At 24.7% G+C, this 27,754-nt stretch overlaps 11 protein-coding genes across 11 annotated transcripts; 7 read left to right on the top strand and 4 right to left on the bottom strand.

The window, feature by feature from the left end:
• Positions 1-26: 26 nt before the first annotated feature.
• PCHAS_0510900 (conserved Plasmodium protein, unknown function) lies at positions 27-4,172 on the top strand (the record flags this gene model as incomplete). The annotated part of the gene is made up of 1 exon (XM_736446.2): positions 27-4,172. The coding sequence occupies one exon, from the start codon at positions 27-29 to the stop codon at positions 4,170-4,172; it is 4,146 nt and encodes a 1,381-aa protein (XP_741539.2).
• A 1,162-nt stretch (positions 4,173-5,334) lies between these two features.
• On the top strand, positions 5,335-5,544 carry PCHAS_0510800 (conserved Plasmodium protein, unknown function; the record flags this gene model as incomplete). Its single annotated transcript, XM_016800144.1, has 1 exon — positions 5,335-5,544. The coding sequence occupies one exon, from the start codon at positions 5,335-5,337 to the stop codon at positions 5,542-5,544; it is 210 nt and encodes a 69-aa protein (XP_016655185.1).
• A 1,137-nt stretch (positions 5,545-6,681) lies between these two features.
• On the top strand, positions 6,682-8,301 carry PCHAS_0510700 (cell division cycle protein 20 homolog, putative; the record flags this gene model as incomplete). The annotated part of the gene is made up of 1 exon (XM_016800143.1): positions 6,682-8,301. One exon carries the CDS (start codon positions 6,682-6,684, stop codon positions 8,299-8,301), a length of 1,620 nt encoding a protein of 539 aa, XP_016655184.1.
• Positions 8,302-8,987: 686 nt separating this feature from the next.
• PCHAS_0510600 (conserved Plasmodium protein, unknown function) lies at positions 8,988-11,666 on the bottom strand (the record flags this gene model as incomplete). Its single annotated transcript, XM_016800142.1, has 1 exon — positions 8,988-11,666. One exon carries the CDS (start codon positions 11,664-11,666, stop codon positions 8,988-8,990), a length of 2,679 nt encoding a protein of 892 aa, XP_016655183.1.
• A 774-nt stretch (positions 11,667-12,440) lies between these two features.
• On the top strand, positions 12,441-14,018 carry PCHAS_0510500 (conserved protein, unknown function; the record flags this gene model as incomplete). The annotated part of the gene is made up of 1 exon (XM_735175.2): positions 12,441-14,018. The coding sequence occupies one exon, from the start codon at positions 12,441-12,443 to the stop codon at positions 14,016-14,018; it is 1,578 nt and encodes a 525-aa protein (XP_740268.2).
• Positions 14,019-14,273: 255 nt separating this feature from the next.
• Positions 14,274-15,276, bottom strand: PCHAS_0510400 (conserved Plasmodium protein, unknown function; the record flags this gene model as incomplete). The annotated part of the gene is made up of 5 exons (XM_016800141.1): positions 14,274-14,419; positions 14,513-14,573; positions 14,684-14,764; positions 14,885-14,987; positions 15,143-15,276. The coding sequence occupies 5 exons, from the start codon at positions 15,274-15,276 to the stop codon at positions 14,274-14,276; spliced, it is 525 nt and encodes a 174-aa protein (XP_016655182.1).
• Positions 15,277-16,836: 1,560 nt separating this feature from the next.
• On the top strand, positions 16,837-18,020 carry PCHAS_0510300 (conserved Plasmodium protein, unknown function; the record flags this gene model as incomplete). The annotated part of the gene is made up of 3 exons (XM_016800140.1): positions 16,837-16,980; positions 17,079-17,720; positions 17,829-18,020. The coding sequence occupies 3 exons, from the start codon at positions 16,837-16,839 to the stop codon at positions 18,018-18,020; spliced, it is 978 nt and encodes a 325-aa protein (XP_016655181.1).
• Positions 18,021-19,288: 1,268 nt separating this feature from the next.
• On the top strand, positions 19,289-24,308 carry PCHAS_0510200 (conserved protein, unknown function; the record flags this gene model as incomplete). Its single annotated transcript, XM_016800139.1, has 16 exons — positions 19,289-21,019; positions 21,161-21,532; positions 21,613-21,708; positions 21,810-21,875; positions 21,980-22,074; positions 22,186-22,330; positions 22,449-22,476; positions 22,583-22,719; positions 22,808-22,846; positions 22,969-23,034; positions 23,157-23,429; positions 23,512-23,550; positions 23,656-23,727; positions 23,860-23,967; positions 24,097-24,135; positions 24,273-24,308. The coding sequence occupies 16 exons, from the start codon at positions 19,289-19,291 to the stop codon at positions 24,306-24,308; spliced, it is 3,342 nt and encodes a 1,113-aa protein (XP_016655180.1).
• Positions 24,309-25,125: 817 nt separating this feature from the next.
• PCHAS_0510100 (conserved protein, unknown function) lies at positions 25,126-25,597 on the top strand (the record flags this gene model as incomplete). The annotated part of the gene is made up of 3 exons (XM_016800138.1): positions 25,126-25,223; positions 25,314-25,391; positions 25,546-25,597. 3 exons carry the CDS (start codon positions 25,126-25,128, stop codon positions 25,595-25,597), a joined length of 228 nt encoding a protein of 75 aa, XP_016655179.1.
• Positions 25,598-25,906: 309 nt separating this feature from the next.
• On the bottom strand, positions 25,907-26,497 carry PCHAS_0510000 (conserved protein, unknown function; the record flags this gene model as incomplete). Its single annotated transcript, XM_016800136.1, has 1 exon — positions 25,907-26,497. The coding sequence occupies one exon, from the start codon at positions 26,495-26,497 to the stop codon at positions 25,907-25,909; it is 591 nt and encodes a 196-aa protein (XP_016655178.1).
• A 309-nt stretch (positions 26,498-26,806) lies between these two features.
• On the bottom strand, positions 26,807-27,004 carry PCHAS_0509900 (cytochrome c oxidase copper chaperone, putative; the record flags this gene model as incomplete). Its single annotated transcript, XM_016800135.1, has 1 exon — positions 26,807-27,004. The coding sequence occupies one exon, from the start codon at positions 27,002-27,004 to the stop codon at positions 26,807-26,809; it is 198 nt and encodes a 65-aa protein (XP_016655177.1).
• Between the last annotated feature and the right edge of the window lie 750 nt (positions 27,005-27,754).

Below are 27,754 nucleotides of genomic sequence, written 5' to 3'. Positions count from 1 at the left end.
CAATTGTACAACCATTTTTAATAACAATGAATGAAATAAAAATAAAAAGTTCGATTAGGTTGCAAAACAATGAGCTACATGATGTTGTAGCTGTTGTAAATTTAAGTGATAATGAACTTTTGAAAAATAAAAATTTCCGTTTAAAAGTAAAAGGGAAAGCAAAAAAAAGGATTAACAATACAAATTTCAAAGAATATCATGAAGAAAAAGACATATTAAATAAATCAATTGATCAAGATATAAATATTAGCGATGAATTTAAAACGTTTATTTCAAAATATTTAAAAAATTCGAAAGGTGTCAAATTTTATGGAAAAATAAAAAAAGTCAACGATCGAAAAAAACACTCTTTAAAGCATTCTCAAAGTAATCCAATAAAGCATAGTACTTCCGATTTAAGACAAGAAAAAATTAATAATAAACTTTTAGGAAAAATAAATAATATATGCTTGAAGGGGGGAAACCAAATTAATATATCCTCCTTTCTTCGCATAAAAAAAAAAGCTATTCAAAAAGAAAAAAAAAATATTAAAAAATGTGTAAGAAATAAGTTAGTAGCTAATCTCAAAGAAGTGACAAAACGCGAAGTAGCGGACAAAAAAAAAGAAAGCAATGTTATTTATAATTTGAAGGAAAGAAAATATGTGAATGATAAAAAGGAAACAAAAAAGTCAGGCAAAACAAACAGGTGCCCATTAAGCATACGTCTAAATTATGAAAAAAATAAATTATATTTTAATTGTTTATTTAAAAATATTAAAAATAAGGATAGCAAAGTTTTAAATGACATGGAAACAGTGAATGAACAAAAAAGAGAAACAAAATCAGTATGTGAAATTGAAGAATTTGTTAAAAATAATAAATATATTATGAAAGAAAATATTAAAAATATATATAGCAAGAAAAAAGACTCGGACCTGTACAGTTGCAATACTAGTGTTCGTTCTAGAAAAGATAGTAATGGCAAAAATAAAAGAAATTCAGGTCATAAATATGAAGAAACATATATGAGTTTAAGTGATGATAGTGAACGTGGTAGCAGGTTTGAAAATGAAGGCCTTGATAAAGATATAAGTTGTGTGCACCCACTCCAAGGTATTGAAAAGGGTAGGAAACAAAGTATAAAGCATGATCAAATTGTGAATGCCCATGCAAATGTAAGAGGACTCCCCCTATTGAATGATAAAAAAGACGTTGAAGCAAACAGGGGTTCACAATTGGATAGTAGCAATTTAGAAAAACAAAGCATGTCTTTATTTTTAAAATTTCCGCCCTTTATAAATAAAAAACAAATTAGTAAAAACAGCATTTTATGCTACAAAATGAGTGAACATATAGACATTAATAATATAAAAAAGAATAATATAGAAATTGTAAAATATAATACAAAACGAGAAAGTGTAATATCTATCCATAGTATGATTTCTCGAAATGGTAGTATAAGTGAAATTGATGAAGATTCTAAATATTATTCGAATTATAATTTTGAAAAAAAAAATAAATTATCTTTTATAAATAAATTAGATGATGGTAGTATCTTTAAAATGAATCCAAACAAAATTGGAAATTATAAAATTGAAAAAAAAACAAAAAGCTTATCAGTTGTAAACACATTAAATGGAAAACAAATTTGTATTGAAGAAAAAAATAAAATAAAAAAAAATTCTATAAATTTTGATAAAAAATTGTTATCACTAAATATGTCTAATATACTAGGTAAAAAAAAAGAAATGAATCTTCTTAACCCCAAACTTTCAAATAATTTTGTAGGAAGTAGAAATAGGAGTGGACCCATAATATGTAAAAGAACTAGTAACATAAAAAGTAAAAATAGTGACGTTAAGCTTGGCAAAAACAAGATTAATGAAACTAAGGCAGAAATTGTTGATAAGGTTGATCAAATTAAAAGTGGAAATGAAAACGTGGGCAAAAATAATCTGGCTTTAAAAAATGTAAACATAAATGATAAACCTGAGGAAAAAAAAGCGGAGGACTCGTTGGGAGGTAAGAGCGCGAAGGAAGAAGTGACAAAAAGCGAAATGAAAGAGGGTGAAGTAAAAGAAAGTGCCGAGCCAACCCCTAGCGAGCAAAATGCTAATATTAAAACTTCTGAAAATAATGAGACGCCAGCAAAATTGGAGCCCAAGGCTTCCAAACCGGCCTCTAAAAGTGTTGTCATTAAAACTTTGGCGAAAAAATTAGAATCGAAAATTTGTGTAAAGCAAAATGCCAGTGAGTTGAAAAAAAAAGCCGAGGAAGAAAAGGAAGAAAAGGAAGAGAAAGGCGAAGGTAATAATGATGGAAAAGATGGTGATAGCAAATTAGGGGATGATAAAAAAAACGAAGTTGCAGTTGCAAAAAATAACATAAACAAAATGGTAATGAAAAAGATGATGCCAAAAATGCCAAAACTTAACAAATCGATGGTAAAAAAAAGTGTGACTTTAAAAGCGGAAAAAAAAGAATCATGCGACACTGAAAAGGTTGATAAAGATTCGAAAAAAGTAGAGGAGAATGTTTCTGAACCTAATTCCCAAAAAGGAGGTGATCAAAATGGTGAGTCTGAAGAAAAGAAAAAATCAGAGGTAGATGAGACACCATTGAGCAAACCAAAATTGGAAGCAGAGAAATCTGATGGTGAACAAAAAGTGGAAATTCATAAAGAAATATGTCTAAAGAAAAATGTAAAAAATATACCATCTTTGAAGGATCTAAAAAAAGAAAAAGATAAAAACGGTCTAAATAAAACAGATAATAATAATATAAATGAAAGAAAATTTATAGAAAATGCAGTAAAAAAAAATATTGAGAAAATGTTAGAGAAAGAGGAAGTTGAAAAAGATGAAGAAGCAGGAAAAACATGGACTGCACCTGATTTGTCTTTATTTAATACATCGGAAACTATTTCTAAAATAATGAACCTTAACTTATTTTCTCCAACTCAAGAGGGCAATAAATCTGAGATTGTAGAAAATAATCAAAATAATTGTAGTCCCGTAAATCAAGAAAATATAAATGACACTGCTGAGAGTTCAATTATTTTGAAGTCTGACGAGAAAGAGAAAGAGAAAGAAAGTGGAGAACCAAATATGAATAAAGCTGCTGACTTACCTCCGAAGGGCCAAGGTCAAAATGCTTCTAAGGTAGCATCAAAAATTGGAATTTCGAAAAAGTTTGCACCGAAATTTCCATTAAAGAGTGGTAAAAATGGTGTCTTTAAAGCAAAGGCAGAGGCAGTAAAAAAGGTGGAGGAAGTGGAAAAGGTTGAGAAAAAGGATGACGAAAAGAAAGTAGAAGCAGCGGAAAAGGCTGAAGAAAAGAAAGTAGAAGCAGTGGAAAAGGCTGAAGAAAAGAAAGTAGAAGCAGTGGAAAAGGCTGAAGAAAAGAAAGTAGAAGCAGTGGAAAAGGCTGAAGAAAAGAAAGTAGAAGCAGTGGAAAAGGCTGAAGAAAAGAAAGTAGTAGTGGAAAAGGCTGACGAAAAGAAAGCAGAAGCAGTGGAAAAGACTGAAGAAAAAGTTGATGAAAAAAAGGCTGACGAAAAGAAAGTGGAGGGCGAAACTGAAAATAACAAGCCAGACAATTTGGCAGCTAAAAAACCGAACATACTGAAGCATCCTTTAAAAGCTAAAATGGGTCTCCCTAAAAACAATGTCGAGAAAGTTCTTATAAAAAAAAACAATTTCATTAAAAAACTAAACAGTTTAAAAAACATATCAACATTAAAAGAATTGCCAGTTAAAAACGACAACAACGAAAACCAAAATAAGGGTGATACAAAAAATATGAACGAAAACATAAAGATCGATGAAAATAAAAATGATGATACTCAATTAAATTCAGACTCTATTAAAACTGATAATACATCTGTTGTAGAATCATCTGGAAACTTAGACACCCCAACTTGTCTTACTAACGATTCGGTAAAGGCCGCCGATTCAGTAAATAAACAAGACGAGCAAATAAAAAATGATTCAAGCAATGAAGAGAAAAAAACAAATGAAAATATAAACAATGTACCATCAAAACCAGTTATTAAAATTGTTCCAAAGTTTCCTAAAAATGTAGTAAGTGGTCCTACTAAAGCAAACTTAACTAAAAATGCTGGTTTATTAAACAAAATTGCAAAGACAAAACCACCAATGTTGAGCAAATTTAAATCCAAAGCTGCTTAAAATATAATGACGGGATGATTGTCATTTAAACGATCAGGAATAGAAATAATATATTTTTATTATTTTTTAAGTACCGAAAAAATTATTATATTAAAAGGGTTTATATCTATCCGAATCTATGATATATACAAAATTGTGTATAACAATACGCGTTATTTTTTAAAAAACTATATATTTACGAGTATAAATATAATCCGCTATTTATATTTTATTATATTTGACTTTTTTAAGAATAGTATAAGTTTGTGTGTAGAACGCCATTTTTGCGCGCTCAATTTTGTCTTAATGTATTTTTTTGTTGTTTTTGTTTTATCATTTTTTTGTATTTATTCTTTCTTTAAATTAATTAAACTTTTAACTGATTTGTAAAATTCTATAATTTAAGCATATATTGTCTTTTAGTTTTGACACGTTTTCATTGATAATGCCAAAATGAGGATGTTGTAACTTTTTGATTTTGCTACTTAAAAAATCACACATCGGAGAAATATTTAATGCAAAAATTTCTCCATAATCGCCAAATTATTTATTTCCATTATTGTACATTTCAAGACAATTTACTAAAAAAATTACCCCCCAAAAAAATACGTAAATATGACCATTTTATGGAAACCATTTTTATATGGAATGGTTAGTTAAATTATTTTGCTTATTTCGATAGCAACATTATGAATGTTATTTTCATTGCTTTTTAAGCCAAATTAAAAAAAAATTTATGTATTATGCATGCAAAAAAAATAAAAAGGTGAATTTTTTCTGAACACGTAAGGTAATCTCCTGATCATGCAAGGTATTTTTCTGAGCAAACAGCTTTTTTTTACACTTTTTTAATATATTATGTTAACATTTTTATAGTTTTATTTTATTTACTACTGGTGTTGTAAATTTTATTTGTCAATGAAAAATTTAAATTACAACGTTTATATTGTTGTCTATTTTTTGTGTACAAAATTTAAGGAAACGTAGTTATTTAATTTTATTTTTTAAGAACAATTGTAGAGAGTTATATTTAAAACACATTTTTAACAATTACAAAAAGAGAAAAAAAGTAAAATTCGAAAATATTTAAAGCAACATATTTTTATATACGCATCAAAAGGTATTACATATTATAGTGTACCATATTAATTTATATCATTTTATTTTTTTTAAGTTTATTACAATGTATTACAAACAATATTATAGCTATGATACTATGTATACCCCAGTATATTATCCAGGATATGTATTATATGAAACGCCACGCCCAAGAGATCCATGTTGTAATTTAGCTGAGGCATTATGTGACTGTGTTGCTCTTACAATAACATCCGTTGCTTCAATTTTTTTATGTTCAGCTGATTTGTTAATAAAAAGTTGTGAAGGAAGATAAGATAATATACAAAATGGGGAAATAAACAAATTAGCCATTTGTGTACATTCCAAGGATCTTGAAGGATAAGCGAATAAAAGGGACACCACAAATCAGAATTAAAAACACCGAATTGCCAAAAAAAGGAATTATTTAAACTTTAAAATTCCATTTGGACAAAAAAAAATGTTAATAATTTTTTTTTAAAATACATTTATAACTTATTTTTTTTTAACTCTCTTTCATCATTCAATTTTAAATAACCATTTATGCTACTACTTCATTCGTCTTTTATCATTTGTTTTGTTTTTATACTTCAAACTAGTATTATAAAATTTGTTGAAATTTTATTTTTTTTATAAATTCAAAACTAATCCGAATATTTTAAATTCATATATTCTTTTTAAGAAAATATAAAGTGGAATTGTTCCTATTTATGAAAACAATTATAGCCACATTAATAATATGTCTATATATTTTTCTTTTTTTACAATTAAAAAAGTAAATACATAAGCTTCATAGCTTCATTATATATATCTATTCATTTGAAAGGGCATCCCAAAATTGTGGCCCCTTTTAGATAGTTGGTAATTATGCATAAAAAAGAGTAGCCTACTTTATGTTTGATAAAAAAAAATATAAATTAATACGTTTTAAAATGAATAAAAAATATAAAAAAATTTTATCTGGCGTGTCTTTTTTTGTTTTATGCTATATTACATATTTAAGCGGATAAATATATGCAAATATTTTTTAGGAGAAAATATAGCTAATATTCATAGTGGGTCCTAATTTGCAAAATTATAGGAAACTTTTTACTTTACTCATTACGGTCTTATTTTATATCCTTGTTTGATAAGCTTATGATAATATTTTTATAATTCTTTATTTTAATTTTGTTATTTATTTTTTGTGTGCAATTTGGCTATTGTATAGTATTCCATGGAATGATAATTTAGGGATGGGCATATTTTTACATGTGTAGAAAATGTATAAATAATAAAAAAAATACGCATGATTTTTATTTTGTCAACTGTGTAGTGTCTACTACTTTGGTAAGATCATTAGATCGGAATAAAGCTAGCTCATGTAGCCATATGTCATGTACATGTGAATTGCTAAATGGATGACCATACATGTAACTGAAAGGAACATAAAATGATTGATGATCTTATAAATGAAGGAAACGTGGGGAATAGTTTGTTTGCAAACCTATTCAAGGAAAAGAAAAATAAAGAAACTCCTATGCCAAATCAAAATTTAGGAACCTTTTCAGTGTCTAACCGAGATTTATATAAAGACATTTTCAAACATAATATAGTAGACGAATATGAATCAGATATAGAAGATCAAAATTTACATTTTAATTATATTTATAAAACAAGATATAGTCGCGAAAATGAAAATAATATAAAAATAGATGAATATACATTAAAGAGAGCCACTATTTTGAATGGCAAAAATGATAATAATTGGGATAGTAGCCTCTTTAGAAATTTAAACAATTTTGATTACATTAAAAAGAGACGAGGCCGTAAAAACATGGGTTTGAAAAAAAGTGGAATTATGGGTTCTCAGAAAAATAGCTTGAACAGTAACTATCTTAATAATAATTCCCATTGTGAGGAAAATATGTTTATCGAAAATGAATGGAAATATATATATAACAATGAAAATAATAAAAATAGGTGTATAGATAATCTAATAACAAGTTATTCTTTTACATATCCATCACATATTTTTTACAATGATAAAAGTGAAAAAAGAAAAATATTTAGTAAACCATATAAAGTTTTAAGTGCCCCTAAATTAGCAGACAATTTTTATTTAAATTTATTAGACTGGTCAAAAAGAAATATTATTGCAGTTGGGTTAAATGAGAAATTGTATATGTGGAATTGTTATACATGTAAAAAACATGAATTATTTGATTTAAGCATATTGAATAAAAAAAAAAAAAAAAAAAAAAATGATACTCAAAAATATATAGCATCATTAAAATGGAATATATTTGGTAACTATTTGGCAGTCGGATTATCAAACGGTGTAGTAGAAATATGGGATATTGAAAAGGGTTCTAAAATAAGAAAATATAAAAATCATAAATTAAGAGTTGGATCATTATGTTGGTATTATAATATATTAACAACAGGAAGTCGAGACAACACAATAATAAATTGTGATATACGAACTAAAGATAGTAATTATATAAAATATGAAAAACATACATCCGAAGTTTGTGGATTACAATGGAATTATAATGGTAAATTATTAGCCTCAGGAAGTAATGATAATTCTATATATATATGGGATAATAATAAAAATGATTTTATTTTTCATTTTACAAAACATAAAGCTGCTGTTAAAGCTATTTCCTGGTGTCCACATGATCATAATTTATTAACAACTGGGGGTGGGTCAGCTGATAAAAAAATATATTTTTGGGATATTAACAATGGAGAATGTATAAATAGTATAAATACCAAGTCTCAAGTTTCAAATATTTTATGGTCTAAAAATACGAAAGAATTAATATCAACACATAGTTACACACATAGCCAAATTATCATATGGAATTATCCTGACTTAAATAAAATTTCAGCCTTAACAGATCATAAATTAAGAGTATTATATGCAGCATTAAGTCCTGATGGAACTTCTCTTGTTTCTGGATCTCCAGATGAAACGATAAGATTATGGAATGTTTTTCCAAAAATCAATGACCATAATTTACCTTTGCTTTTTCCCTTTGAAAATTATTATGAAATAATCAGATAATTTTTCTTTAGTAAAAAGTGCTCATTCCCCAAGTTGTAGATAAATATGCATTTTCATGATATATGCCTGAACAGTTCATGCAAAAAAATGTTTTGGCTAGTTTGTTCATATTATTACGAAAAAAAAATATGTGTGAAAAAAGCAAATATTTCATGATATATTCCAGGGTGTTTAACATGATGAATAAGAATATGCTATTCTAATCATAAATTGTCAAAGCATCCCAAAAGTTAGACATATTATAGCGTTATTTTTTATAAGAAAACCTTTTTAAATTTTAATGAGTATATATTTTGTAAAAATTAACACTTATATGTATAAAAATTTATCATATAAAATGGCTGTAATGTTTATATTGTACTTGAAAATATTTGGTGTTATGAAAATTGTTCATTCAACGGATATGAAGCTAATTAGCATGCTTCTATATATGACTACCTCGAAAAGGGGGCATTTCGGATAAGAAATATGGATGGAATTGTGCAAGCATATATGCACACATTAGTACAACGTGAAAAGAAAGACATTTAAAAAAATTATAAACATACTAACAAATAAAGAATAACAAATGAAAACAAATAAAAGGTGATCAGTTTATGTGCAATTAGGATTGTAAACTAACCAGGCAGTACCTTGTATTGTTTTCCCCTTACATGATATGAATAAATATGAGGGCATGCTTAAAACTAATATGTTTTCTTATACATATAATTATTGTTATAAAATATTTTATGATTATTTTTATAATTGATATAATTTGGAATGTTGCCTTTTATTACTTCATCATCAGTATCAGCATTTATTCGTCTATATTTTGTATTTTTATTATAATTCAATGGTGACATATTTGTGTAATTACGATAATTAGCTACATAAGGATCATATTCTTTATAGGAATTATCATGTATGTTCTTTTTCGATCTTTGGAAATTATTACATAAGTCATATTTAGAATATACATTATCAAAATATTTTATATAATTTATATTATCAACATTTTCATTTTGTGACTTTTCTACTAAGCTATCATCACTAAAGGAATAGTAAGTATCACTTTGTGTCGACCTATTTTTGTTATTAATATATTTATCGGTACCACTACTACATATACTACTTGCATATCTATTATTATTTACTTGTCTATTTTCTGCATTTTTAAAAGTTTTATTAATATGGTTTAAATTTGGATCATAATCACCTGGTCTTTTCCTTTTCATTTTAAAATTATTATAGTCATGAGAAAAAAATATATCATCATTCCATTTTTTATTCATTAATAAGTTTTTTTTTTTACATTTATTTATATTTTTTAATGTTTTATTAAGTTTTTTTATTTGTAAATCCATATTTATACAAACCTTAGAAATATTGTCTTTGCTCATAAATTTATCATAATTAAACTGTTCAGGTTCTGTTATTTGTTTAATATTATCATTTTCTTTTTCATATTTTTCCTTAATTATATTTTCATCTTTATTTACATCCACTGTGGTGTCTTTTCCATGCTTCTTCATATTATGTTCATCGTCACTTGTTTTAAAATTATTTTTATAAAAAATTGTTTTTTTTTTTAAGCTTTTTTTAGAATCCTCAAAAGGTATATTAAGTTCATTTTTATTATTATTTTTTGATTGCATAGGTTTATTACTTTTATTTTTTTCTTCATTCTGATTTGGTGCATTATCATTACTTTTATTTATTTTTATATTTAATGTGCTGCTTTTTTTATGTAGAAAATGGCTTGGTGCATTGTCTATATGCATATCTTTCTGTACTTCTTTTTGCTCATTACTAGGGGTATTATGAGTACCTCCATTTTTATCTTCATTATGGTTATTAGAATGTTTGAAATTATCAAAAGAAGTTTCAGGTATTTCCTTTTTTCGTTTCTCTATGTGAACATCATTATTTATAACTTTCTTTTCTTCATTCGCTACTTGTGCAGCTAGCTTTTCTTTAGAGTAGACATCTATAATGTTACTTTGAGAAAAATAATCTTTATAATATGTATTTTCATTAAAATTACAAGATATATTAAAAAAGGAAGTAAAATGAATATAGCCTGTTATTATATCATTATAATTGGTATCATAATTATTATTACTATAATATGATGTCATATTAATATCAGATTTGGAAATACGATTTTTTATTTCACCCTCTGATGAAAAAGTAGTATCATCTTCCATTTCATCAAAGCTAGAATTATATTCATCACTCGAATTATTATTATCTGATATATAATATATGCATGATTCTATTTCATTATTGTCTGAATTTTCTGATAACTGCTCATAAGAAATATCTTCAAAGTTTCCAATTTCGTAACAATTTTTATCATTATCTATAGGGTCTTTTTTTTTACAAGTACTTGTGTGCATACTTATTTGATTTCTTTCTTTCTTGACATTATATATTTTTTTTTTGTTTCTTTTTAAGATATTTGTAATTATAGCTCCAAAATAAATAATAACATTCTCCTTAAAATTTTTTGTGGAAAATAAACATAATAAATTTAAATCAGAACAAAACTTAATTATATTTTTTAATTCATTAAGTGGTAAAGACATACTATGATCTTCAAATTTTTTGTTTTTGAAAAAGTATATTGTTTTATTTAATGGGATACTAATTTTTTTATTGTTGTAAAAAAATTGTTCTTTTTTAACTTTCTCTTTATTTAAGCTGAAATCGGATGTTTCTAATGCACTTATAATAAATGAGTTATCGGTGCTTTTTAAAAATATATTTCTTTCATTTGATAAATCTTTTAGATTAAGAAGAAAAAGTGTTGGCTCTATTTGTATTAGAGATTCATTTTTATACATATAGCTTTTTAACGGACTATTGTAAGATCGTATTTTGATTATTGCACTACAATATGTGTTACATTTTTTAAACTTTATTCCTATTTCTAAACTATTATTTTCTTTATTAAATTTTAAAACTAATTTAGAGACACTTAAACTTGTGTTTTCATTACTATTACTGGAGTTATTTTTTTGACAATTTTTATAATTGCTTGAAATTGTTTCGTTATTATTACTGCTAGTCTTGTTCAGATTATGTGTATAACTTCCTTGACTTTTTAATGCCTTAACTATTTGATTACTAAATATGCAGTTATAGAAATCTTTTGAATTAACAGTACCAGTTACTACCGTTTGTCCATCATAATTTACATTGCTTAATTTAAAGAATTGTTTATCGATAGTTATTATTAAATGATTGCTTATGTTATTTGTTCCACTCAGTTCTAGTTTATTTATTGTCAATCGAAAATTTAAATTCTCAGAAATGGATGCAAATAGCTTTAATATTTTTTCAAATATTTCTATATAGGGTGTCTTTATTACTAATTCCATCCCGAGCAATATACCATAACATTATATATGCACATATGCATACACACACATATATACGTTTTGTAGTAAAAATATTATGGCTTTCTTTCCGTTTTTTAATATACGAAAAAATATAAAAAAGAAAGAAAAGAAAACTTTCGGAATATATTACTGTGTATCATGGTTCAACTTTTCGTAATTGCCTCCATTTATTCATAATGCGTATTAAATAAATATGTATTCCTCTTTGTTGTGTGCTTTGTATTGACAAGTAGCTTTTTTAATGCGATTGAACTTTATGTAGAACAATGTTATTCTGTATTTTTGTTTTTGTGGGATACAAAAAAAGGTGATAAAATAAATAAAATAAAAAGTTGTATGCTTAATATTATTTTTTTGTTTATTTACAAAATAGGAATACACATTAAAAAAAATAATAATATATCAAAATACACATATAATAAAATGCTTTAATATATCAGTATTTAAAAATGGTGCATAAACAACTTTTTTTTTTTATTCTACAAACATGTTATTTTTTCTTTCATGTTCATAATATTTACTATGCATATTTTTTTTTTCCCGTAATTTTATTAACAAGTCATGCAAAAATAGTAAAAAAAAAAAATAATATAGCTAAAAGATAATAAAAAAGCTGCAAAAAAAAAATAATTAAATAAAATATAAAAACAAAAAATATAAAAGAAATATCCAATAAAGGAATATGAAATAGGAAATAAATTACATAAACGTATAACTGCGAGCGAGTAGATGGATTAAACATGGAAATATAAAATGACCTTGCAGCATACTTTTCGGAAAGCCTTTGTGAAATGCAAATTGGGAAGAATATGGTGGCGAGCTTATAGCAATAATGCCACAAGCTTAGTAAGCCACAAAGAAATAGAAGTATATAAATATTCGTGCTTAGTACCATATAAAAATGATAATATTTTGCCATTCGAGGATAATATATATGAGGATAAATATAGTCATGTTTTTAGTGAGAACAATGTAGAAATTGAATCGAATTTAATATATTTATATAAATTATTAATAAATAGTCGAAGTATCGAACAAATTCGATTACAAATACATAACTCCTTTTGTGCATATGAGAAAAATTTTATAAATGATGTGAAAAATATAAACTGGTCTTTGTATATCCCCTTTAGTAATATTTATATCGAACCCCAAATATCTATAACAAGTATTAAATCTAGGTTATATCATACATGTATGTTAAAAAATATTATACTAAATGTAATTAAAAGACAACAACAGATATATATAGAAAAGAATGGTGACCAAAATATATTTTTAAAAAAGAAAAAAATAAATCCTCATAAGTTACCCCCCTTAAAAATAAATGTATTATTTAAATATAATGAATTGAGCATATATATAAATTTAAGTAATGATCTAAATAAACGAATATATGAAGCATATAAAAGTAAGCATTCATTAAAAGGTACAATAGTAGCATCCGGTGCATTTAAAATAAGTCTTGCCAAATATATAAATCCGAAAAAAAATTTATATATTATCGATCCATTTTGTAATGATGGTACATTAATTATTGAACTAATCAGTATATTATTATCAATACCTAATGGGTCACCAAGTATTAGCTATCCTATCTTAACATTCCCAATACATTCTCCGTCTTGTTTTTATAGTGTACTAAATGAAATAAATATGAACAGAAATGAGAATTTAAATAATGTATATTTTTTAGGAATAGATGAAAATAAAAATTCCATAAGACAAGCAAATGAAAATATGAAAAAAATGGTTGAAACAATGCCAATTAATATTAATGAAGAAAAAAATAAAAAAGATAATGTATTATCATTTATTAAATGGGAATTATGTGATGAAAAGGACAGTGAAAATAATAATTCTTGTAATGAATATAATAAAGTACCGGATAAATCAAATGCGAATACTTTTAAAAAAGGAACGATATCTTCTCCTATCGATATAAGTCTAATTAATTCACAAGAATTGGACAAAATATTTCAAAACGATAGTTATGCTGAAAATGGTTGTAGTACCTTTTTAATGAAAAATATAAAATTTTGTTTTTTAAATTTTCAAAAAATAAATAGCATAACTGAAAATTGTATTTTAATTACAAACATATTAAATCAAGAAAAAAAAAAAATTCTGAAATTTGAAAAACTGCTTTTGCGATCAGACATTTTAAATGCCTATGTTTTTGCTCCTGAACAGTATAAAGAAAAAACACAATTAAAATTTAAAATTATTCTCCGATTTATTTCGAATGGAAAAAATATTATTTTCCTCCAGCTTTTTAACAAACCCCGAAAAAATGTGTATGACGACATGGACGAGTTGGAAGATTATTAAGAGGGTCGAAGTTTTATTTGTTTGCATTTATTTGTAGACATTCATTTGTCTGCATTCATTGCCTACACTTAATTGGGCGATGGCGTTGTAAAACACTTCGCAACGTTTGAAGATAATTTTTTTTTGTAACTAAAATATTTTTTTTTCAAGGGTGTACACCATTTTAGGTGATGTGTGTGCAAATACAAAAAAAGTAGGTAATAAAAAAAAAAAAAAAAATAATTTTCAAATTTTAAGTAACAAAAAAATTGCGAACTAATCTATTACTTCCAATATATCATAAACAATATTTTTTATATTTTCATCACAAAATGTTTTATTTTCCCATTGATTTTTAATATTTAATAATTTTTCTTTATAAAAATTTAGCATACTCTCTAATTCGACTTTTCTTTTATTTTCTACAAAAAATTATAAGCATGTAGTATTCATATGTGATATATATATATGCTGATATGAATGTGTAAACATGTATGGCTGACTTTTGTTTGTACCTAAAAGTATTTTACTATCTATATATTCAATATGCATGTCTTTAAGTTCTTTTTTTATTTCCTGAATTAAACAATGGCATATATAATTTGTGGTGAAGTTATTTCATAAAAAGTATGAAAAACCCAGTTGAGTCCAAAAATGGATAGACAAAAAAATAAAAATATACTAACCTCTGTTTGTTTAACAATATTATTGAAATTGTTGTTATATACTTTTTTATAATTTTGGCAATAAGCATAGTATTCATTTAGCTATTCGAAAAAATGTAAGAGGATTTAAACCGGTATATATAGACGTGTGTAAATGGAAAAATGTTGGAGGTGTACATGACGAAACATGGACGGTGTAAATATTATTTTTTTTTTTGTTACTTCCTTTTCTTTATCTCTCGTTTGAGTCTCTAAACAGTTCATAGTAAGGCTTTCCTCTGCCTTGTAGATTTGCTCCTGCTCTTTGATAAAAGCTTCAACAGCACTAATATATGAAATAGAAAAGAATTAGAATAAATTAAGATGGATATAGATATACACACATATATGCATAGTAGCACTTGAATGAGTCATTGTGTGTTTTTTTTTTTCGTTTAAAATAAGATTGTTTTATGATAACTTTTATTTTTTTTTATTAACCTTTTAATATCATTTTTATTTAGACTTTCTTTTTTATTATTTTTTTGGGAAGGTAAGGCTTCCGTTTTTTTTGTTTCCATTAAATTTAGAATAATTTTGTTCATATCATTTTCTTTAAGTATTTCAGACTGCATGTTTGTAAAGCTGGAGCGAAGCGAGCAAACAAAACAAAATTGGATAACGTCAAATTGGATAACGTCAAATTGGGTAACGTCAAATTGGGTAATGACAAATGAAGGAGTGACAAAATTGAGGTGTGACAAATTTGAGGTATGACAAAATAATTGTATATAGCTTGCGAACAGGCGATTAAAAAAGCAGATCATATATACTTATTTTTTTTTTAAGAAAAAATAATAAATTGAAATATTTCCATATTAATCGAAAGCGACCCATAAAATTTGACGTGATAGCCAATTCTATTTTATATTTAATGTTTTGTGACTTATAAATAATTAAAAAAAAATTTATATAACATATTGCAATGCTTGTATATGTACATTTCTCGAACAAAGGTAGAGCAAGTTTGTAAAAAAAAATCATTTATTTATTCTATGCATATCCATAATAATTTTTTATATTTTTTCATAGTTGGAAAATTTAATTATTTTATACATATGCATACTACATATACACTACATACTTGTTGTTGCGTCATTTAATCTGCACTTTGTGAATATCACGAAAAAAATAAATATAAATGCCTACGCCATGATTCTACATATGTATATGTTATATATGATAGGCACAAAACGAAGTAAGTATATACCCCTTTCGTTCAATGAATTAATATAACCTTTATATAAATAGTTTAGATGGTGATATATATGTTTATCAAATTTAATAATAGCACTGCATTATAATCTGTTAAATAATAAATGGATAATGTTAAATAATATAATATTTGTATAATTGCTCGAAATATTATTATATAGATCTAATTAAATTAAAAAAATTTATTCCATGATTGTGTTTTTAAATTGAATAGTAGATTAATTTACAATTTTTTAAATACATATTTATACTGAACGTACATATATAATATGCCTATACAGTTGTTATACTGTTTTATAAATCTATTTTAAATTAATGTTGGCAAATTTTGAAAATAACACAACAAATAATCCTTTTTTTGTTTTATATTTATCTTTTAAATCATAGAAATTATACACATATATAAGCTACATACATATAGTTTAATCTACACTTAAAATTTGTAGTATATTTTTTTTTTTTTTTTTTTTTTTCATATTTAATAAGTTTGTGCCTTTTAATCGGCATATATAAATACTATCGAATTTTGATAATTTCCTTCCCAACTTCTTAGTAAAATAAGGGGTTGAATATTACAAAAATAGTCGTACGATATATAGAAAAGGAATATACGAATTTTAAAACTGTATGAAGAGGTATACCGTTTTAAAGCTGTATGAGGAAGTATACCATTTGAAAGCTGTACGAACATGCATGTATAGGGTTAGGAACGCTTGATAGAATTGTGGGGCTGAGAATTATTTTATTATTTTATACATTTTTGTAACGAACAATAAAAAAAACATAAATTTTGATAGCAGGTTATTTCTGCATACATATTTTACTTTATATTGTAAAATATGTTATCTATATTTTTTAAAAATTTTAATATTTCACACACATAAATAAGATTAAGCTTTTTGTAATAATTTGTCTTCAAAATGAATTCAAGAAATAATATGTTTCAAATATTAAGGCAGGAGGACAAAATAAAAAGAAAAAGTAAACAAATTAAAGAGGATCAGGAAAAAAAAGAAAAACCAAAGGAAAATGAAAAAAAGGAGGTAGCCAACTTTTCCTTTGATGTAAGTTGAAAAAGAAAAAATAGAAATCATTTTGCATTGCCTACATAAGTGCACATACATGATAATGTGTTAACATACATCACCTTTTTCTGTTGCAGATAAGTAAGTACTCTTCGTGGGCGGACATGGTTGATGAGTATGATGAATTTTTTTATGAGGTTGACAAACTAAAGGGACAAGGTGAAAATGGAATAAATAAAAATCAAGAAAAAAAAAAAAAAAAAAAAAAAAAACCTATTGAAGAAATTGATGAATATAGTAGTGATTCAGACGATTCAGAAGAAATCGAAAATGAACAAAATAATTTAAGTTCAAATAAAATAAATATAAATGGAAAAAAGAATAATACTCCAAATAAAAATAAACCTAATTCACCAGAAAAAAAGAAAAAAAAAAAAAAAGAAAAAGTCAAGTTTGATAATATATTATTAGAATTTGCAAAAAGTAACAATATAAACATAAACAATGAAAACAAACAAGAAGAGGAACAAAATAAAACTGAACCTACAGATTCAAAAATAGAAAAAGATACCAATGAAAATAATAATGATATAAAATGTGATGATAATGAAAATGTTAATAAATCTAAAAAAAAAAAAAAAAAAAATAAAAAGAATACTGGAAATACAATTGACAACACTGGAGAACAGTCTATAAATAATTCGCCAACCAAACAACCTAACTCATGCGACATAAATAATAGTCCCACTGTAAATAGTAAGACCGAGGATGATGCAAAGGTAAGCTCGCTGGAAAAGTGATATCAAACTGGTTGATTGTTTATGCCTACATGCTTATACACACTATATTTCCTGATAATTCAACCCATTATTATTATCCTTTTGTAGGAAATCGGAGTTAACGAAAAAATAAAATTGCTAATGAACAAGGCGCAAAATAAAAAAAAAAAGAAAGGAGGGAAGGTTGATGATATTATAGCTATCGTTGAAAAGGAAGAGAATTTAAAAAAAAAACAACAGGACAAATTAAAACAAAAAGAGAAACAAAAATTAAAATTATTACAAAAATCAATGCAATAAAATAAGTAAATCTTTGATTAAACAAAATTATAATTTTCTTAAAAAAATCTGTATTTTTTTCCCTTTACATGTGTATATATATGTATGTATAAAATGCACACACAACATCATTTGGGTTTGGATTTTGGGACGTTTGCTACCCCAAATGGCAAACTCAATAATCCAATATAAAATGGAAATGCTAAAATTTGAATAGTTAAACAATTATTAAGTATCCCTTATAAAGCCTTTAGTAGAATAAGGTATATATATATGATTGTGTATGGAAGGAAAATCTATTTTTAATAAAACTTTTGTTGATATATATAACAATTTTTATGCGTTTTCCATTTTAATTATATGCATATATATTATGCAGAGATATGTGTGTGTGTGTGTACAGGCATATATACATACGCATTGAAGGATTATATTATATCATTGTAAATATATGAATATACATTTATGAATAACTTTTTTTTGTTGTTATAACTGTCCTTATATTATTTTTTTTTTTTCTATTTGAAGATATGGATATAATTAATATATTTTTCTAAATTTAGACAGTTTGTTATGCTATTTATTTATATATTAGCTATTTATATTTTTATATTTTTACACAACGATTTTTTATTTTATTTTATTTTTCATTCGTTTTCATGTACATATTGCAAGTAAAATGTGAAACATGGGCGAAATATAAAACTTAAAATTTTTAATACTTAAAAATGAAACAAAAAATATTATACTATCATTATAACCGACCTTGAACTTACGTATTTCCCTCCACATTTTTGTTAATAAGTAGTGATACACACATTGCATATACGTAAGTCTATTATTTGGAAATATTAAAAGGTGGCAACAGTGCAAAAAAAATAAAATACTGTTTATCAAGTTTATAATAAAAATGTGTTGAAAATACAAAATTGTTGTTTTTTACTTTTTATTCGTATTTTCTTTTTTTGTGTATTTCTTCTATTATTCTAGAGTTGTATTTATACACTTAATATATATTTTTTAATTTAAAAAATTTATAAAAATTATAAAATTTTTTTTTTTTTTTTTTGCGCATTGTATTTTGTTATTACCTATTTGTTCGTAAAAAAATAGTAGCAAATTTTATTTTCAATATTACACTTTTTAAGGATACATAAAGGAAGACGATATATGCACAATAATAAAATGTCTTTCGAGTAAAACAAATATATGGTTACACACATATGCACTAACATATAAAGAAAATACATGACATAATTTTATATCATTTAAATAAAATAGCTATAAATATGATTGGAAAAATTGAAAATAGAAATTTATTAGGGCATTCAAATTCTATGCATACCAAAGAGAATGTTAACACAATGAACTCATCTCCTATTTTGTTTAAAGAAATGGATGAGAAGATTGATGATCAAAGTAGAAAGAAGAATAGAAAGAAATCGAGCAAAAATTTAAGTACAACTTTTAAAGAACATAATGATTCACAAAATAGACGTAGCACTAAATTTGATAATGGAATTGACACAGTATATGAAAATAGAAAAAGTTCTGAGGCTTCAGAAAAAACATATTATTATAAAGAAAACAGTTTAAACAACGAAACAGAAGATAAAATAAATAATTTAAAAAATAGTAAAGAGATAGATGAAAAAAACAATTCTTCAACTTTAGATCCAAAAAATGGACTCCTCGATATTTCGACATCCATATTTAGTGCGATCACAAAAAAATTGACCGAAATGAAAACAAACGAAAAGAAGCCTGATATAGTTTCTGAAAATGTATCAAGAAAAAAAACGATTCTAAAGGATGCAGACAATATATCTAGTAATAATAACACATATGAAACAGATGCATATTTAATAAATGATGAAGAACATGCAAAAATGAAACAACAAAATTCTGTAATGTTTAACAATACTGATAATAATTACTATAATCCAAAATGTGACGAAAATCTAATTTTTATTAACAATGCATATAATGATGGTGGTATATACAATATGCAAAATCAAACAGGTACATGTATAAACACATCTGAAATTTCTGGAATGCATAATGGGCAAGTAGACCTATATAACAATATTGCCCACATTTCTACAAATATAAATAATCCATATAATAATATGCAATTCGCTACACATGCGATACTACCTCCAGCTGTAAAGCCATCAGCCCATTTAGTAGTTCCCCATCAAAGTATACAACCAACTTTTTTAGGTTCGAATAATAATATGAATTATGATGCACAAAATCAGCATACACTTCAAACACAGAATGGAGGTTCAACTTATTTATATGCAAGTACAAGTCCTGTAGTGAATCCTGGATTTGTACATACAGTAGAGTACGAAAGGAATAATTTAAAAAAAAATTCTAACCAAATGAATAAAATAGTAATAAATGATACTACTGGATTTTATAATTTTGCAAAAAAAGAAACAAAAATAAAAAGTTTATTATGTAATAGGTCTGAAAAGAATGATAAGAAAAATATGAAAAATGAATTAAAGGCAGAAATATTAATATATAAAAATCCATTATCAAATCCACCAAAAAATATAAAAAATGGTACATATAATATTCCAATAAATAATAATGTATTTGTTCGAACTAGATCTTTAACACCTCATACATATTATTCTAAAAATAAAAAAAATATTTCACCTTTGAAAAATTTAAACGTCCAAAAAATGGGTTCAAAAAATGTAAAACATAAAAATATGTATATTAATCCAATTTGCACACATGAAGTAACTTATACATATCCTATACAAAATAATACAAATTTTGAAAAAAAAAATAATACGACTATTAATAAATTAATAGAAGATTGCGATAATAAAAGTGAAATAAATAAATGTTCTACCGAAGCATCTAGCCTCGAGTCTATTGGTGATAAAAAAATAGACGGACAAACGACAAATGTAAATCAAAAAATAAAAAATTTACAGAACAAGGTTTCTGAACTCACCAAAACAAACAAAAACCTTAACGAACTTTCTCAAATGTACAAGGTAAGAAAAGAAAAAATATAAATAGCTACAATTATATTTCTATACCATAACAACTTTGTGAAATGTAATTAACTAATATGGACACTATTTTGTAAAAATATTGTATTCCTTTTTTTCATATATTATTTTTTTTTTTTATAGAATGAATGTAACCGAATGCGTGAAACGCTTTCTACACACGCAGTAGACAAAAATTATATTTCACCAAAAAAAATAATAAATTATGAAAAGGAAAATTTAAAACTTGAAAAAGAAAATGAAAAATTAAGAGAGCAAATAAAAGTATTAGGTAAAGCTATTTTATCAACTCATGATATAGCTGGAGTTAAAAAAGTATTAGCTAAACAAATAATTAATTTAAATGATGAAAATGAAAAATATAAAAAGGAAATTAAAGAATTGAAAAAAAAAGAAAACATAAATAATCAAGTAATGTTTAATATTAATAAAGCAGAAGTTTCCGTTGATGCAGTTGATAGTATTTTTCTACAAACCAAAAATGTTATTATTGAGGTAAGTCTTTTCACAAGAAAAATATAATAAAACAAAAAAAAAGCAATACCACATTTTTATATTATTTTTGTTTTTCATAGGCACACCAATCAATAAATGTATTTTATTTAAATTTGAGAAATCTGATAGACGAATTTTTTGATAAAATAAAATTTCTTATTATGGAGGATGAATATGTAAGCATAAAAGATGAAGAGAATTCTTTTGTGTGTGCATAAGGTTTCATTTTTATTATGAACACATTTTTTTTTGTTATTTTTTTTCTGAACATGTTCAGACGAAAAAAGAAAAACTTCTTTATGTTACAAGTCTGGAAGAAATAATCAATGAAAATTTAACCGAGGTAATTAATTTAACGATTTTGTTTTATGCATTAACATGTTTTTCATAAAATGTGCAATCGCATATTCCTATATATATTTGTATTTACGTTTCTTAAATGTATAGATCAATGGAATTGTTGTAAAAGTAAACGAACTCAGGAAGCGAATGAAAGATGTTAAGGCACACGTTTTAGACACAAATAGAGCAAATCCTTTATGGTTAGCTTTTTTTTTTTTTTATATGCTAGCCAATTTTGGTTGTACATAAAAAATCATAAAAAATATGTATGTACATGCACACACATGTAATTTGTCTTTTAATATTTTCAGTTTATGCAAACCAACAAGAGATATTTTAGAAAATGATATTAATCATTTGGAGAAAGAATTACATAAACATTCATTGATGATAAAAAATTTGAGAAAAAAAAATTTGTTTTTATGTCTAAATGATCTAAATTCGCAATTTAATCAGGTAAAATTTTCTATATTTTTTTTAATAAAATAATTCGTAATTTCTTTTATGCTATGTGAGTAAATATTCTCTTGATTATGTATATTCATATTTCTATTTTGTTTTTTTTTTTGTTTAGGTAGAACAAGTTGAATGTCTCAATGATGGTAATTTAATAATATATGAAACAATAAATGTTAATGAAAATGCAATGCTACATTTTTTAAGTTAATTAATTTTGATAATTTGAATGGTTGCATATTATTTATACAGAAGCCAATGTAGATAGCGAAGGAAATATCACACATGGTGTGCACAAGAAGAAAGAAGTAAACAATGCTTCCCAAGTAGCTAGCAAAAAGTCGCATAATAAAAACAATGAAGACGATAATTCAGGATTACAGGAGAAGGTAAAATTAAGAAAAAAAACAAAAGTTAATATAAATTTAATACATAAATGTTTCACGAAATATATACATACATTTTCCTTCCTTTTAGATAAAAAAAATTGAGGATCAATTAAATACCCTAAGCAATGTATACCACTAATATTAAATTGAATAAAAATATGTATATCATGCATTTATGTTTTCATGCACACATGCATATATTTATATGCATAAGACTAATTACGTATTTATTTGTTCTCCCTATTTTAGCACATAAATTACAACACTGGTGATGAAGATGATAATGAGAGTGAAGAGGAAAACTACCCGAAAAATGTTCGATTAAATAAATATTGTTTAAGAACAATTTAAAATCATGGTCTACATTTATGTACATTGTATGAACATGTTTCTTCAAGATGCACAATCACATATATGTATTATATATATGTTTACAGAGAAAATTTTTAGTGGAAAAATTAACGAAGGGTATTAAAAAGGGTGCTACACATTTGACCAAACCTCATGATACGAGCATTAATAGTAAAAAGAAAAAAACGAATTATAAACATTTTCAAAAAAAAAATAAAGAACAAGGTGACAACGATTTTTATGAAGAATCTAAAGAAGATTCTCAGGATGCAGATGATTTATCAGACTCGCCCAAATATGAAGACAGTGAAACGGAAAATACCCCATCTAATAAAAAACAATGGATGAGTGATGAAGAAGTTAGTATAAAGCTTTAAATATATACTGTATAAAATTTTAATCGAATTGTGCATATATACATGTATGTTTACATTTTTTTAGGTGGAAAAAAGCAAAAACAAAATGATTGAACTACTAGCTGTAATATTTAAAAATAATACATGAACAGACTGTTTATATCTTTCATTTGGCTTGTTAATGCATTTTTTAATATATATTATTTATTTTTATGTATACATTGTTTAGCTCTTGAAAGGAAAAAATAATGACGACCTCGTTGAAAATACAGAAAATTATATCAAGTCATTTGGAAAACATGTAAGCATGAAATAAGAGGTTTCTTTTTTTGATATATTTAGTAGACAATTTAATTATTACAGCATTCCAGTGTGTTAATTTACAAAATTATACAATATCCATATATTAATTTACGTCTTTAATTTTTTTTAGAAATCCGAAAATGAATATAACATACAAAGCATATATAACAATTTGAAGGCCATAAAAAATACTATTAAAAATACTGATGATGATACAGAAAATAATATTTTGGCTTTGGTACTATAAATAAAAAAAGTTTTTTTCTAAACACAAAAAATATGATTTGTTCATAATATTATGAACAAGCAATAGACAAAGTGTACATATATAGATATGTATATAATTTTTGTTTTTTTCTTTTATTAGATTGAATCCCAAGCTGCCGAAATAAAAATGTTTGGAAATGTAAGCAAATCAAATACAAATAAATACATATATCATATTATGTATCATGTGCATAGTCATGCAAATATGTCCATATAAAATAAATACTATACAAAATTATATACATTTGGGTGTTCATTTTTTTTTTTCGATTTTAGTGTATTGACAATTTGAAGAATACAGTAACTTCATAAACACCTATCATAGTAATGAGGTTTTAAAAATTAACATCAAAATATAAATGTTATTATTTCCCTTCAACATTAAATTATTTCATTTTATTGAAATATTTTACATTTTATTGAAAATTTTTAAATGGCAAAAATATAAATAATCATATGCAAATGTATAAACTATTAAAGTGTGTGTATTATTTTTTCCGTATATTTATTATATGATTTATGAAGCTAATTATTTTGTGTACATTTTTATTATTTACTTTTCCGAGGCCTTTTTATGCGATATAATTTTTATTCGTTTAGGGAATGTATACAATTCCGTGAATATATAATAATAATTGTATACATACTTTATTTATATTTTAGTTTTATATTTTTTTTCATGAAGTGCGAACAAATTTATGTTATTTATAGCGAATATACTTGACTATTTTTATTTTTTACAATTTTTTAAATGGAATATGCCAATAATCTTATATATTTAAAGTATTTGTTTTTTATTTATTTATATATATTTTTATTATTTTTTAGTGGTATATAGCATTAAAAAACATATATTATACTTTCAATTGTATAAATATGTACGAATAAATATTTAATTATACATATATGTATAAATATACAGACTTAATCGTTAGCTATTTCTTTTTAAATAACACGGCGACAAGCGTAGAATTTTTTATACATCCTTCTTTCCATATGTTTGATAATTTAGTATCCCGCTTATATATTTAAAAAAAAAAAACACAAATAAGTATACCTGTTTTTGTACACACATATAGTGGCAATACAGTGATAAGTGTTTAACTAGCCAAATAAGTATTTAATAAAAATGGGAAAATACAATTTAATATTTAAGAAAAACTGGTTTGCCAAAAGTATTTTTGGGACCGTTGGTTTTTTTGTCATTGTAGATCAACTAGCCAGATAGTAAGAAAAACGAAATTACATGAACAGGAAATAAAATATTACCAATTTATTATTTCTTATGACCATTTTATCGCTATTTTTTTTTTTTAGCCAATATGACATTCCAGAAATACGAAATCCAAATTTATCTATGTGGCCATGGTGGTTAGAGAAAGTGAATTTAAAGAGGTTATAAAAATGAAAATCAATAAAATGCAAAAATTATGTATATATATGGTGTATGTCCATGTTATTTTCAAGAGAAATAACACCGCACACAAAACTTGGTGTACTTGTATGCACATTTTATACTCCATATTTTTAATGTATTTCCATTTTTTAGATTAGGTAACGAAAACGCTATTTTGAATGATAAAGACAATCAGCATTCTTAATAAGTTGGAAAATTCTATCACATAGAAATAATTACTAGAACAGTTGTGTGTGTATATATAATTACTATCTAATAACTTTTTTTTATAAAATATTTATGCAATTGAGTTTTTTTTTGTGTGCATTTTTGTATATTTATAAAAATTTCGACAAGCACAATTATCATTTATCTTTTTTTTTTGCAAGTTTTAATTCTAAAATATTTTTAATAACTATTGTATGAATTAAAACTGCTATTTTGTTTTTGAAATAAACCACAAGGTTACATATTTAATATGAATAATTAAAATGTAAAAATAAAAAAAAAAAGACTAGCCAAAATGAGATGGCAAAAACTTTCGAGATCTCATTATATTAGGGTTATAATTTACAGGTGAATCTCTTATTCTTAGTACATAACTTGGCATTTGAAATTTAAACTTTTTAATATCATCTCGTGAAACATATTTTATTTTCATTTTTTCATGATATTTTTTTACTGACAAATTTTTTTTACTTGCATTTCTACCTGATTGTAATCTTTCCCATCCAAATTTTGTTAAACGAAATCTTAAAGCAACTTTTGAATGATTTTTGTATTTTAATTTTTTTTTTCTTAATTGTGATACTCTATGACGAAATCTTATAAGTACCCAATTAATGTTTTCTCTAGGATTGTAAAATCGTTTATTGATATTATTTATATTATTTATATTAAATTGTATATATGGAACTTTATTTATAATATTTTGAAATAAAATTGATTTATTACATTGATTTTGGCTATCTCGAGCTGAATTCATAATAGCTATTTTATTTATTCCATCATACCCACTATAATACTGTCTATATATTTTACAACAATTCACTAGCACTGGTCTAGCATTCAAACGGCTTATTATTCTATTTCCTAACCATTCCATGATATTCTACTTGTATTTATATTTTCACTTGAAATGTAGTACTATGCTAATGATTAATTATTCAGACAGCTAGCTATTTTTTTTATTTTTTAAGCATACAGAATAAAATAATTAATTGATAGCATGCTTATAGGGGGTATAAAATTTACACACATGGGTGTTTATAGAAAAACAAAATTAAGAGATATAAAATATAATTTTTGTTTAAACAAGAATAAAATGGTATATAACTTATATATGAATATTTTGATATAAAAGGAATTATAATTATAGGTGTAAAAATGTGAAAAACAAACTGTATACTATATATTATTTGATATCAAACCCTTCATTTCGTAAGCATCGATTATGATCATCAATGTATTTCTTGCATTTTTTTTCTCCGTACTTAACAATACATTCATCTCTTAATTTTTTTGTATCTAAGCATACGCAACATATTTTCTTTTTTGGTGCACCCGTTTTACTTTCATCAGTTGTATTTAATATAGTTAAAGATGATCCCATTTTGTTGTGTTATCAATATATAGCACATGTATGTATATATACGAATTTATACTGTTTATACTTAATTATATTTCCTGATATTTTTCCTTTTGGCTATTTTAATAAGTTTCAGTTGTTCGTATACTTTTTTTATTTCATGCTTTTATAAAAAGTTTAAATATTTTTACAATATGAACATAAAATATGTATAATTCACAAAAAATGTTTTATTTTATTTTTTATTTTCACTTTTTTTTTTTTTAAATAGCTAGCTGGATAAATATAGCTTATATATATAAAAATTCTCTACATATATAGGGACCAATTTTTATGCAAATTGCCACGTCATTTTATTTTATAGCGATTTTCCTTTTCCATATATCGTAAAATTTATTTAATTTTTTTAGAATCATTTTGAATGATAAAAGTTGTTATTAATTGTAAAAAGGAAGAAAAAAATAAAAAATATAAAGGAATATGCACATGCAATAATAAAAGTGTGAATTTTCTAAATGGTCATAGTAAGCTCGATTGACATTTTTGAATATGTTCCCTCTGTGGAGTTATTACCTACAGATAGTTAACTGAATTTAATGGTTAATAATTTTTACCTGACCTATTTACATTTATCATATTTTTTTATTAACAATATGAATACCATTTGCTATGAATTTTCTTATCGCACTAAGGTAGTGAAAGCCGGTACTTTAAAATGTCAATCCTATATACTCTTTATTTTAGTTTAGCTTACTATTTGTATGTTACACATGT

This window comes from Plasmodium chabaudi, assembly GCF_900002335.3.
Source record: "Plasmodium chabaudi chabaudi strain AS genome assembly, chromosome: 5".
Lineage (NCBI taxonomy): Eukaryota > Apicomplexa > Aconoidasida > Haemosporida > Plasmodiidae > Plasmodium > Plasmodium chabaudi.
Note: the sequence above shows the minus strand (reverse complement) of the source record. Positions and strands in the feature narration are given on the sequence as shown.